The sequence below is a fragment of the Oncorhynchus gorbuscha genome, linkage group LG15, assembly GCF_021184085.1.
Source record: "Oncorhynchus gorbuscha isolate QuinsamMale2020 ecotype Even-year linkage group LG15, OgorEven_v1.0, whole genome shotgun sequence".
In the NCBI taxonomy this organism is placed as follows: Eukaryota; Metazoa; Chordata; class Actinopteri; order Salmoniformes; family Salmonidae; genus Oncorhynchus; species Oncorhynchus gorbuscha.
Genome location: NC_060187.1, coordinates 20783797 through 20796908, shown reverse-complemented (window position 1 = coordinate 20796908; position 13112 = coordinate 20783797). Strand labels below are relative to the sequence as shown.

Below are 13112 nucleotides of genomic sequence, written 5' to 3'. Positions count from 1 at the left end.
GAGAGAATGATTTATTTCAGCTTTTATTTCTTTCATCACATTCCCAGTGGGTCAGAAGAGTTGCCTTTAAATGGTTTAACTTGGGTGAAACGTTTCAGGTAGCCTTCCACAAGCTTCCCACAATAAGTTGGGTGAATTTTGGCCCATTCCTCCTGACAGAGCTGGTGTAACTGAGTCAGGTTTGTAGGCCTCCTTGCTCGCACACAATTATTCAGTTCTGCCCACACATTTTCTATAGGATTGAGATCAGGGCTTTGTGATGGCCACTCCAATATCTTGACTTTGTTGTCCTTAAGCCATTTTGCCACTATTTTGGAAGTATGCTTGGGGTCATTGTCCATTTGGAAGACCCATTTGTGACCAAATTAACTTCCTTTAACTTCCTGACTGATGTCTTGAGATGTTGCTACAATATATCCACATAATTTTCTTTCCTCATGATGCCATCTATTTTGTGAAGTGCACCAGTCCCTCCTGCAGCAAACACCCCACAACGTGATGCTGCCACCCCCGTGCTTCACGGTTGGGATGGTGTTCTTCAGCTTACAAGCCTCCCCCTTTTTCCTCCGAACATAACAATGGTCATTATGGTCAAACAGTTCTATTTTTGTTTCATCAGACCAGAGGACGTTTCTCCAAAAAGTATGATTTTGTCCCCATGTGCAGTTACAAATTGTAGTCTGGCTTTTTTATAGCGGTTTTGGAGCAGTGGCTTCTTCTTTGCTGAGCGGCCGTTGAGGTTATGTCGATATAGAACTCATTTTACTGTGGATATAGATACTTTTGTACCTGTTTCCTCCAGCATCTCACAAGGTCCTTTGATGTTGTTCTGGGATTGATTTGCACATTTCGAACAAAAGTACGTTCATATCTAAGAGACAGAACGCATCTCCTTCCTGAGCGGTATGGTGGCTGTGTGGTCCCATGTTGTTTATACCTGCGTACTATTTTTGTTTGTACCGATGAACGTGGTACCTTCAGGCGTTTGGAAATTGCTCTCAAGGATGAACCAGACTTGTGGAGGTCTACAATTTTTTGTCTGAGGTCTTGGCTGATTTCTTTTGATTTTCCCATGATGTCAAGCAAAGAGGCACTGGGTTTGAAGGTAGGCCTTGAAATACATCCACAGGTACACCTCCAATTGACTCAAATTATGTCAATTAGCCTATCAGAAGATTCTAAAGACATGACATAATTTTCTGGAATTTTCCAAGCTGTTTAAAGGCACAGTCAATTCAGTTTATGTAAACTTCTGACCCACTGGAATTGTGATACAGTGAATTATAAGTGAAATAATCTGTCTGTAAACGATTGTTGGAAGAATTACTTGTGTCATGCACAGAGTAGATGTCCTAACCGGCTTGCCAAAACTATAGTTTGTTAACTTCTTGGCGCACCCATCCCGTTAGCGGGATCATTTTCGTCAACATCCGCTGAATTGCAGAGCGCCAAATTCAAATTAAATTACTAAAAATATGAATTTTCATGAAATGACAAGTGCAATATGGCAAAACACTGCTTAGCTTGTTGTTAATCCACCTGGCCTGGCAGATTTCAAAAAAGCTTTACAGCAAAAGCTATCCAAGCGTTTATGTTAGGACATCTATCTCAGCAGACAAAGCATTACAAACAGCTAGCATCAAAGTAGATGGTCACGAAAGTCAGAAAAGCAATAAAATGAATTGCTTACCTTGATGATCGTCAGATGTTTGCACTCACGAGACTCCCAGTTACACAATAAATGCTCCTTTTGTTCCATAAAGATGATTTTTTATATCCAAAATACCTCCATTTGGTTGGCGCGTTTTGTTCAGAAATCCACAGGCTTGAGCGGTCACGACGGGGCAGACAAGAATTCCAAATAGTATCCGTAAAGTTCGTGGAAACATGTCAAACGTTTTTTATAATCAATCCTCAGGTTGTTTTTACAATAAATAATCGATAATATTTCAACTGGACCGTAGCTTTTTCAATAGGAGAGAGAGAGAGAAAATGTCTGCTCCAAGCTGTTGCGCATGCAAAACTCTGCTGGCACCCAACCATCCACTGACGCGATGTGACCCTTCTCGCTAATTTGTCAGAATAAAAGCCTGAAACTATGTCTAAAAACTGTTCACACCATGTGGAAGCCATAGGAAAAGGAATCTGGTTGATATCCATTTAAATGGAGGGAATGCATGCAATGGAACAAGGAGATTAGTTTCTCTTAGGCATTTTTCTCAGGTTTTCACCTGCAATATCAGTTCTGTTATACTCACAGACAATATTTTGACAGTTTTGGAAACTTTAGAGTGTTTCCTATCCTAATCTGACAACTATATGTATATTCTAGATTCTAGGCCTGAGAAATAGGCAGTTTCATTTGGGTACGTTTTTCACCCAAACATCAAAATACTGCCCCCTACACTCAACAGGTTAACGAGACATTTGTGGAGTGGTTCAAAAACAAGTTTTAATGACACCAACCTAAGTGTATGTAAACCTCCGATTTCAACTGTATATCACAGCGTAGCCATCTAGATATCACTGTGATACAGTTTACTCAATGGGGAGTACATGATTGAGTAAAGCCAGTTTGTCTACATTTTCGGATGACTCAACACTATATAATTTAGCTACTACATCTAGTGAATTCAGTCAACACTTAACAAAGAACTGAAGTTAGTTTCAGAATGGGTGGTAAGAAATAAGTTAGTCCTGAATACTTCAAAAACTAAAAGCATTTTATTTGGGACAAATCATTCACTAAACCATAACCCTCAACTAAATCTTGTAATAAATAATGTGGGAATTGAGCAAGTTGAGGTGACTAAACTGCTTGTAGTAACCCTGGATTGTAAACTGTCATGGTCAAAACATATTGATACAACAGTAGCTATGGTGGGGAGAAGTCTGTCCATAAAAAAATGCTGCTCTGCCTTCTTAACAACACTATCAACAAGGCAGGTCCTACAGGCCCTAGTTTTGTCGCATCTACTGTCCAGTCATGCGGTCAGGTGCCACAAAGAAGGACCTCGGAATTTTACAATTGGCAGCATGGCTGGCCCTTAAATGTACACAGAGAGCTAACATGAATAATACGCATGCCACCAAGGGTCTCTTTACAATCCCAAGTCAAGAACAAACTATGAGAGGCGAACAGTACTACATAGAGACATGGCTACATGGAATCCTATTCCACATCAGGTAACTGATACAAGCAGTAGAATCAGATTTATAAACCAGATAAAAATACACCTTATGGAACAGCAGGGACTGTGAGAGACACACACACACACACAGGCACAGACACACATACACATGATAAAGACATGCACTCTGCACACACGTGCACATGGATTGTGTATTGTAGATATGTGGTAGTAGAGTAGAGGCCTGAGGGAACACACGTAATGTGATGTGAAAAGTGTTATGAAATGTAATGTCGCAATATTTTAAGTTGCACACTACCGGTCAAAAGTTTTAGAACACCTACTCATTCAAAGGTTTTTCTTAATATTTACCTTTTTCAACATTGTAGAATCATGTAGTAACCAAAAAAGTGTTAAACAAATCAAAATATATTTTATATTTGAGATTCTTCAAATAGCCACCCTTTGCATTGATGACAGCTTTGCACACTCTTGGCATTCTCTCAACCAGCTCCATGAGGTAGTCGCCTGGAATGCATTTAAATTAACAGGTGTGCTCTGTTGAAAGCTAAATTTGTTGAATTTCTTTCCTTCTTAATGCGTTTGAGCCAATCAGTTGTGTTGTGGTATATAGAAGATAGCCCTATTTCGTAAAAGACCAAGTCCATATTATGTCAAGAACAACTCAAATAAACAAAGAGAAACAACAGTCTATCAATACTTTAAGACATGAAGGTCAGTCAATGCGGAAAACTTCAAGAACTTCAAGTTTCTTCAAGTGCAGTCGCAAAAATCATCAGGCACTATGATGAAACTGTCTCTCATGAGGACCGCTACAGGAATGGAAGACCCAGTTACCTCTGCTGCAGAGGATAAGTTCATTAGAGTTACCAGCATTAAAAATTGCAGCCAAAAAAATCTTAACAGAGTTCATGTAACAGACACATCTGTGTGAATCAGGCCTATGGTCTGGAGTCCAAACTGGAGATTTTTGGTTCCAACCGCCGTGTCTTTGTGAGACGCGGTGTGGATGAACGGATGATCTCTGCATGTGTATTTCCCACCGTAAAGCATGGAGGAAGAGGTGTTGGTGTGGGAGTGCTTTGCTGGTGACACTGTCTGTGATTTATTTAGAATTCAAGGCACACTTAACCAGCATGGCTACCACAGCAATCTGCAGCAATTCGCCAGCCCATCTGGTTTGGGCTTAGTGGGACTATCAATTGTTTTCAACAGGACAATGACGGAACACACCTCCAGGCTGTTTAACACTTTTTTGGTTACTTCATGACTCCATATGTGTTATTTCATAGTTTTGATGTCTTCGCTATTATTCTACAATGTAGAATATAGTATAAATAAACCCTTGAAAGAGTGTGCTCTAAAACGTTTGACCGGTAGTGTAAATAACTGTCTTAATGTTACTGAACCCCAGGAAGAGTATCTGCTACCTTGGCAGCAGCTAATGCGGATCCTTAACGCAAATACAAACATATGAATGGCAACCACATCGGGATTTAGCTGTCAAAACCCTGTGTGATTGGGTTCATTTGGCTCTCAGCAGTGCAACATAAGCCATCGTTTCACAGGCCAGGAGTGTCCATATAGCCTCTCTTCCCGAACCATTTGTTTAATTTAAACAATATTGTTCCATAATGATACCGTATTAACTAAACCCGTTCACTTTACCAGTAGTATGCAAACATCTGGTGGCACAAAAAGAAAGGAAAATGTTGTGAATCTGGTAAAGTAATCTGTGGTATTGAGTAATGCTATAGCAATGTTATATTAGTTTAGCTATGGTTTGAAGTAATGTGTATCTAGCTCAGTGGTTCTCAACTGGGTTTTATCCTCGGGACCCAAATTGAACTAATATTCGCATCGCAATAAATTATCGGCAAAATACAATCTGGAAAAATGTCACGTGTGCTCCTGTCTGTGCTTTGTTCGTGTTTCTTGTTTTGTTCATTTGTTTATTAAATGATGCACTCCCTGAACTTGCTTCCCGACTCCCAGCGCACACGTTACGAAAACTATTTTAATGCTATAATGATAGTACATTTAGAAATTAACATGACAAGGGAACAACATTCCCACCTCTTTCATTGTCAATAATACAATTATGCCCAATGTTAATAAACTCAGTGGTCTGAGACCCAAATAGCACTGCTAATAGCTTGAAAATTCTACAATTTAATTAAGAAAAAAAATAGTTTATTATCTTTTCTACACCCTTTCTACCTGAAGTTCTTCATTGAGGTTTAGACGCGAGCATTCTTTCATAAAAATATGTAAAACACGTTTTTTTTCCTTCCTCAGACTTCTTTCAAAACAAATTTAGGTCGTGACCCACCAGTTGAGAACCACTTCTTAGACCGGCCTCGTCACCATTTGAAAAGGTTTTTAAAATGCATTTCATGAAGTTGTTATTATCTAAACCACATGTGTGGTTGGATAACGTGCACTACTCCATTGTCATGCATAGCTATCTACTAGTTTAGGTGTTCCTGACCTTAATGGTTTGCTACAGAGTTGGTTGCTCAGGTTCAAGACAGGCATGGTGAGTTAGATAATATAATAATAATATAATAATAATAATATATGCCATTTAGCAGACGCTTTTATCCAAAGCGACTTACAGTCATGTGTGCATACATTCTACGTATGGGTGGTCCTGTTACAAGCGCCATGCTCTACCAACTGAGCTACAGAAGGACCATTAGTGTGTAGTTCACTGATGCTTTCAGTCTCCCTGATTAGTTCTAATCATGTTCTATTTGATGTTTCTCTGTTTTTTAAACGAATGTAAATGTTTTTGTGCAATCATGGGTCCTCCTTATTTCCATGGTGGTGGGTTAAAATTCCAAGCCCTTTTTGGAGAGACCCATAGTATTTGTTTTTGGACTGATTTTTGTAAGTCGTTGAATGGACCTGGCTGGCGTGATCTCCAAGAAGCAGACTGCGGTGGAGGTGTTGTGGGATTATCTGAGGAGTTTAGGGTGGCCTGAGCCCAATGGCGGGAGCAGAGGGTAGACCTCCAGTTGCTGATGTGAGCCGTGGAGGAGCTGCTGTCGTGGAGGAGCTGCTGTCGTGGAGGAGCTGCTGTCGTGGCCTCATTAGTGGCGTCGTCCTGGGAAGGTGGAGGTTTCCCCAGTAGTCCAGAGGTGCCCATGTCCCAACCTGGGCTACAGCTCATAAAATCCCAGGATCTGCTTGTATTGCAGAGGCTGAGTGTATGTGTGTGTGTGACCTGAAAGTGGAAGGAGTTCCGACCATATGCGATGGTATTCAGCAGTTGTACATGAAGGATCAGTCTTATGAGTGGGAGAGTCAGCAGCCATTTGTGTCAAGTTGGAACTTTATAAACATTTGGGTTTTCAGTGACTGACTAATTCTCTGCAGCGCTCGCCACTGCGTTTTCAAGCTGGTGAAGGGGAGAGTAAATTGAAGATTGCAATAAAATGCCATCACTTATACCTTTTTTTAATGTGTGATTGTGTTAATTGGGACCAAAACTATTTAATTATTCAAACCATTCCATATACATGAACCATCAACTTCATTCACATTTACCATCAACTTAATTCTCAACAGTCAGTCGATTTGAGTGTTTTCAGGTGTGTTGGCCACACCTGATCTTTTTTAATTTTTTTATTTAACCTTTAGTTAACTCGGCAAGTCAGTTAAGAACCAAATCTTATTTACAGACGGCCTACCGGGGAACAGTGGGCAGAACGACAGATCTGTCTGTACCTTTTACCTGGTCAGCCTTTCGGTTACTGGCTCTATGCTCTAACCTGCTGCCCCAAAAAAACTTTAATGGTTTGTGTCTTGAAATGTGGTCTGTTTGAACAGTGGGAGAAGAAAATGTTTGGAAGAGTTAGTAGACATGCTATATGCTCTGCAGGGATGTTCTTTGTTGTTATAACCATACGTTTTATAGCCTAATAAATATTTATTGAATTCTGACCAATTTACATACGGGTGAATGACCCCTGCAACACATGTAATATGTATAAATTATTAACTCTTGCTGACGGAGAGATTAGGTTGGTTCGGAGCATATAACCTAACTAAAAAGGCATGTGTAGTCTAGGCTATTCTCATTTGAACTCCCATGTAAACAGGTGTTTTTACCTTTTTGGAATAGCCCATAGCTGGCTGAGCGTGGGGGCAAATAAGAGTGTTCTATGTTTCTAGATGTGGCATCCTCGGCTCGCGGGTTCCTTCTCCCTCGCAGATGGTTAGCAAGCCATCGAAATGCTGAGAGTTGGATTGCTAGCCCTGCCCAACTACCAATCATATCGGTGTAATAACCCCAGAAATGCGCAATAACACAAGTTTCACTAGCTATGGTTTCCGGTAAAGCATATCAACTACAAAACAGTGTAGGTGTTTGTGTTGCCAGGTGATTTTTCAAGGCTGAGGGGGAAAAAAGGTGCATTCACAGTGCTGCAAACACCCTCACAGAAACAGATGCTGCTCGTGCCGCTGGATCTTGAGTTTCACACACTGAAGGGCTGGATAGGACAAGTCCTCCAGCTACCCGGTAAAGATGGCCAACGGGAGTAACATGACCACATAAACGAATAAACTGACCGAGAGGCAGGATAGCTCAATGCCCGGTAACATTAGCTAAGAAAACACAGAAGATATCCTTTTGCCTCAGCTCAGTCCTGGCTAGGTCGCCAACGAAGAAGCATCGCTACAGAATACATTTAATTGGACACATCAGCGACGTAAGAATATAAATCGTTTCAGCCTTTACTTACCGCTCTGCCATTTTACCGGTCGTTCCCAATTAAAATCCGTTAGTAATAATAATCCCCACAACGTCATCCATGTTGCCAAAATCGCTGTCTCCGCAGTCACCGAACTACTACTGTAGCTCTCTCCTCGATGGAATATGGTGCACGAACTCTCTCCGAGCACGCAATGCCCGCTTCTCCGTCACTGAGCTGACGTCACCCAGTTTCAACCAAGAGCGTCCGAACTGCGTTTCCATAGCAGCACGGAAATGCCAGGATTCCGACTCCCGAGTCTAGAAATAAGTATTAATCGTCTGATAGAATGAACCAACAACAACCCGCAACAAAATATGTGACAATAAGGTCGAGACCTCTTGTCAAAGTCCGTAATTCTCAAGGAAAACCTGTCCAAACACAAAACAGAAGTAATTCAGCCATTAATTTATGAATTCATTCAACTTTCATCCATAGGCCTGTTGCAATGACTGACTGTACTGTGTCGACTTTCCCACCGAATTTAAACATTTTTAAATACCTTATTTGGTAGTTTATCGCAAGTTATGCTATGTATCTTCAGACATATGAATCCGCGATCGCTTTTTGCTATAGTGGGGTACATCAATCTGGTATAAACGCATTTGTTCTCAACTCGGGGAGTAAGAGACCGAGCGCTCTGAGTGGGGCTGGATTGCTGCTAATGATGGGCATCTGCTGCTCTGTGTCTGGAGCCTGAAGAGTGTGAAAGCAACGCCCCCTAGTGTTCATGTGGGTTACAGACAACTCCACAGCCCTGATTGCAAAATGGCAATTTGCTTCAAACCTAGTGCTCTGGCTGCATTTACACAGGCAGCTCAATTCTGATCTTTATTCGACGAATTGGAATAAGCTGATCTGATTGGTCAAAAGGACAATTAGTGAAAAAAATATCTGAATTGGGCTGCCTGTGAAAACATACTTCATGATTTCTTCAGAGTCATCAAACGAGCAAAAGGATAATATAGGAATAAGGTGGAATCATATTGCATAGGCTCCGAAGCCATCGTATGTGGCACCGACCCAGAAGATTGGGTGAATTCACTCTCAGAGGCCGACGAGAGTAAGGTCTTTAATCAGGTCGACACCAGCAAGGCCACGGGGCCCGACGGTATTCCAGGGCGCATTCTCAGAAAATATGCAGAACATCTGCCAGGCATATTCACTGTAATTTTCAACCTCTCTTCGTCCCAGTCTGTAATTGTCATGACTTCTGCCGAAGTCCGTCCCTCTCCTTGTTCAGGCGGCGTTCGGCGTCACCGGCTTTCTAGCCATCCCCGCTCCATTTTCTATGATCCATTTGTTTTGTCTTGTTCCATTCACACCTGGTTTGCATTCCCCAATCACACTACATGTATTTATTCCTCTGTTCCCCGTCATGTCTTTGTGTGAAATTATTTATGTATTATGTCTTGTACGCACTAGGCTAAGCGTTTGTTATTTTCCGTGTGTTTTCACAAAGCTTATTTGTATTGTTATACATTTATGTTGTGTGACTATTGTGCGCGCTATACACTTTGCCTTGTTGGCTGGAGGAGTTTTTTTTCGTAGTCTGTATATCTCTCCTGCCGTAATGAAGTGTGCGCCTGTTCACAACTCTCTGCTCTCCTGCACCTGACTTCACCTCAAGTGCGCACCCGCCTGACAGTAATCCGCACATTTTAAAATGACCACCATCATTCCTGTTCACAAGAATTCTAAGGCTTCATGCCACATCTGTAATCATGAAGTGCTTTGAAAGGCTGGTTATGGCACGCATCAAATCCATCATCCCAGATACCTCTTGACCCCCTCCAATTTGCATACCAACCCAACAGATCCATAGATGACGCAATCTTAACTGCTCTCCCCACTGCCCTCACCCACCTAGTTAAAAGGAATACCTACAGTTGAAGTCGGAAGTTTACAAACACTTAGGTTGGAGTCATTAAACCTTTTTCAACCACTCCACAAAATTCTTGTTAACAAACTATAGTTTTGGCAAGTCAGTTAGGACATCTATTTTGAGCATGACACAAGTAATTTTTTCAAAAATTGTTTACAGGCAGATTATTTCACTGTATCACAAAGTGTAATTCACTGTATCACAATTCCAGTGGGTCAGAAGTATACATACACAAAGTTGACTGTGCCTTTAAACAGCTTGGAAAATTCCAGGAAATTATGTCATGGCTTTAGAATATTCTGATAGGCTAATTGACATAATTTGAGTGTACCTGTGGATGTATTTCAAGGCCTACCTACAAACTCAGCGCCTCTTTGCTTGACATCATGGGAAAATAAAAATAAATCAGCCAAGACCTCAGAAAGGAAATTGTAGACCTCCACAAGTCTGGTTCATCCTTGTAAGCAATTTTCAAATGCCTGAAGGTACCACGTTCATCTGTACAAACAATAGTACGCAAGTATAAATACCATGAGATCATGGACCACCCATACGTAGAATGTATGCACACATGACTGTAAGTCGCTTTGGATAAAAGCGTCTGCTAAATGGCATATATTATTATTATTATATACCACTGAGGATGGAGATGCTATCTGTCTCCGAGAGATGAACGTACTTTGGTGCAAAAAGTGCAAATCAATCCCAGAACAACAGCAAAGGACCTTGTGAAGATGCTCGAGGAAACGGGTACAAAAGTATCTATATCCACAGTAAAACGAGTCCTATATCGATATTCCTTGAAAGGCCGCTCAGCAAAGAAGAAGCCACTGCTCCAAAACCGCCATAAAAAAGCCGGACTCTCGTTTGCAACTGCACATGGGGACAAAGATCGTACTTTTGGGGAAAATGTCCTCTGGTCTGATGAAACAAAAATAGAACTGTTTGGCCATAATGACCATCGTTATGTTTGGAGGAAAAATGAGGAGGATTGCAAGCCGAAGAACACCATCCCAAACGTGAAGCACGGGGGTGGCAGCATCATGTTGTGGGGGTGCATTGCTGCAGGAGGGACTGGTGCACTTCATTTCAAATAGATGGCATCATGAGGGGGAAAAATTATGTAGATATATTGAAGCAACATCTCAAGACATCCGTCAGGAAGTTAAAGCTTGGTTGCAAATGGGTCTTCCAAATGGATATTTGTACTGACTCTACACACACGCACACCCACTCACTCACATACAATCATCATATGCGCTACTGCTACTCTGTTTATTATATACTATACATATCTACCTCTTTCACTCCTGTTACGTTCCCCAGTTTCTGTGTTGTCTTTTGTGTATTTGAGTGTGTGTGTTTCAGGAGATGGCTTCCTGAAATCCCCCGGCAGGTGATTGGTCGACCCCACAATTAATTGGAAAGCTGACCCCGCCCCCTCGTCAGGACGCAGCTGTCTCCAATTTCCAATGCCTTCAGAAGCTATAAAAGCCAGTGTTCTGTTGTTCAGGTGAGAGATGGATTGTGATATAGTTCATGGCTGAGGGAGGCGGTTCATGGCTGAGGGAGGCGGTTCATGGCTGAGGGAGGCGGTTCATGGCTGAGGGAGGCGGTTCATGGCTGAGGGAGGCGGTTCATGGCTGAGGGAGGCGGTTCATGGCTGAGGGAGGCGGTTCATGGCTGAGGGAGGCGGTTCATGGCTGAGGGAGGCGGTTCATGGCTGAGGGAGGCGGTTCATGGCTGAGGGAGGCGGTTCATGGCTGAGGGGTCTAGCATGTTGGTCGTTGGTATGTACTATGTTAGTAGTTGTTGGTAGCAGCTTTAGTATGTTCTGTGTTTGTTGCTTTGTCAGAGCTTTAATGGCCTGAGATTTTTTTCTCAGTTTTGTTGTGAAGTGGATTGTTTAATTTGTTCCCAGGGGGGAAGGGGAAGGCACCTAGGGAGTGCTTAGGCAAGAGGCCCGCGGGCATACATATGCCCGTAGTATATTCACTGTCTAGGCACACTAGGTAAGACCTGGGCGGACCACCCCCTGTATTTTGGTTAGGGCACCAGGTAGTGGGGAGGCAGGTAAGGTAGGAGAGGGGGCTTTGAGATGTACTTTCTATGCTTTGGTTCCGTCCAGCCCCTTTTCCCATATTACCGTGTGGCGGAACAAATTCTTAGTAAGCGGTGAATTCTGCCGCACTTACAGTCCATACCTCTTTCGCTTCATGTTGAGTTGTAGCAGGGTGTTGCGTTCCCACTTCACAGAGGTGTGCGTAACACTCCAGTATCCCTGCACATTGTAAAGATGGTATTGACGTGTATATAGTATGCTTTCTCGTGTTCTCTTTCTATTTTTGTGTTCGTTCTACCTTATGCAATACTGAACAAAAATCAAACGCAACATCTAAAGTGTTGGTTTCATGAGCCAAGTGAAAAGATCCCAGAAATGTTCCATATGCACAAAAAGCTTGTTTCTCTCAAATTTTGTGCACAAATTTGGTTACATCCCTGTTAGTAAGCATTTCTCCTTTGCCAAGATAAACCATTTACATGACAAGCGTGGCATATCAAGAAGCTGATTAAACAGCATGATCATTACACAGGTGCACCTTGTGCTGGGGACAATAAAAGGCCACTATAAAATGTGCAGTTTTGTCACAACTCAATGCCACAGATGTTGGAGTGTGCAATTGGCATGCTCACTACAGGAATATCCACCAGAGCTGTTGCCAGAGAATTGAATGTTAATTTCTCTACCGTAAACTGCCTCCAACGTCATATTAGAGAATTTGGCAGTACGTCCAGCCAGCCTCACAACCATAGACCACGTGTCACCACGACAGCCCAGGTGTTCCACCTCTGGCCTCTTCACCTGTGGGATTGTCTGAGACCAACCACCCAGACAGATGAAACAGCAATATTTCTGTATGTAATAAAGCCCTTTTGTGAGGAAAAACCAACTCTGATTGGCTGGGCCTGGTTCCCAAGTGGGTGGGCCTATGCCCTCCTAGGCAAACCCATGGCTGTGCACCTGCCCAGTCATGTGAAATGCATAGATTAGGGCCTTATTTATTTTAATGGACATATTTCCTTATATAAACAGTAATTCAGTAAAATCGTTGAAATTGTTGCATGTTGTGTTTAAATTTTGTTCAGACTATTTTCAGTTTAACATTGTTAATGATTACTGCATTGTGTTTACAGCTAGCAAGAAAGGCATTTCACTGTACTTGTGCATATGACATTAAAACTTGAGTATTTGGGGTGTATGATACTTTTGGTAAATAAACTTCAATAATCCATTAATTTAACATAAAATGTGCC

The 13112-nt window shown here is 42.0% G+C and overlaps 1 protein-coding gene across 2 annotated transcripts in view; it reads right to left on the bottom strand.

The window, feature by feature from the left end:
• arhgap39 (Rho GTPase activating protein 39) overlaps positions 1–8052 on the bottom strand; it is a 186048-nt gene extending 177996 nt beyond the window's left edge. The window contains exon 1 of one of the 2 annotated variants that reach the window (XM_046300339.1): positions 7904–8052. In XM_046300339.1, the coding sequence (XP_046156295.1) occupies positions 7904–7914 (11 nt within the window). In that variant the 5' untranslated portion in view covers positions 7915–8052. The remainder of the gene's footprint in view (positions 1–7903) is intronic. The other variant, XM_046300341.1, reaches the window with a different exon arrangement.
• Positions 8053–13112: the final 5060 nt, after the last annotated feature.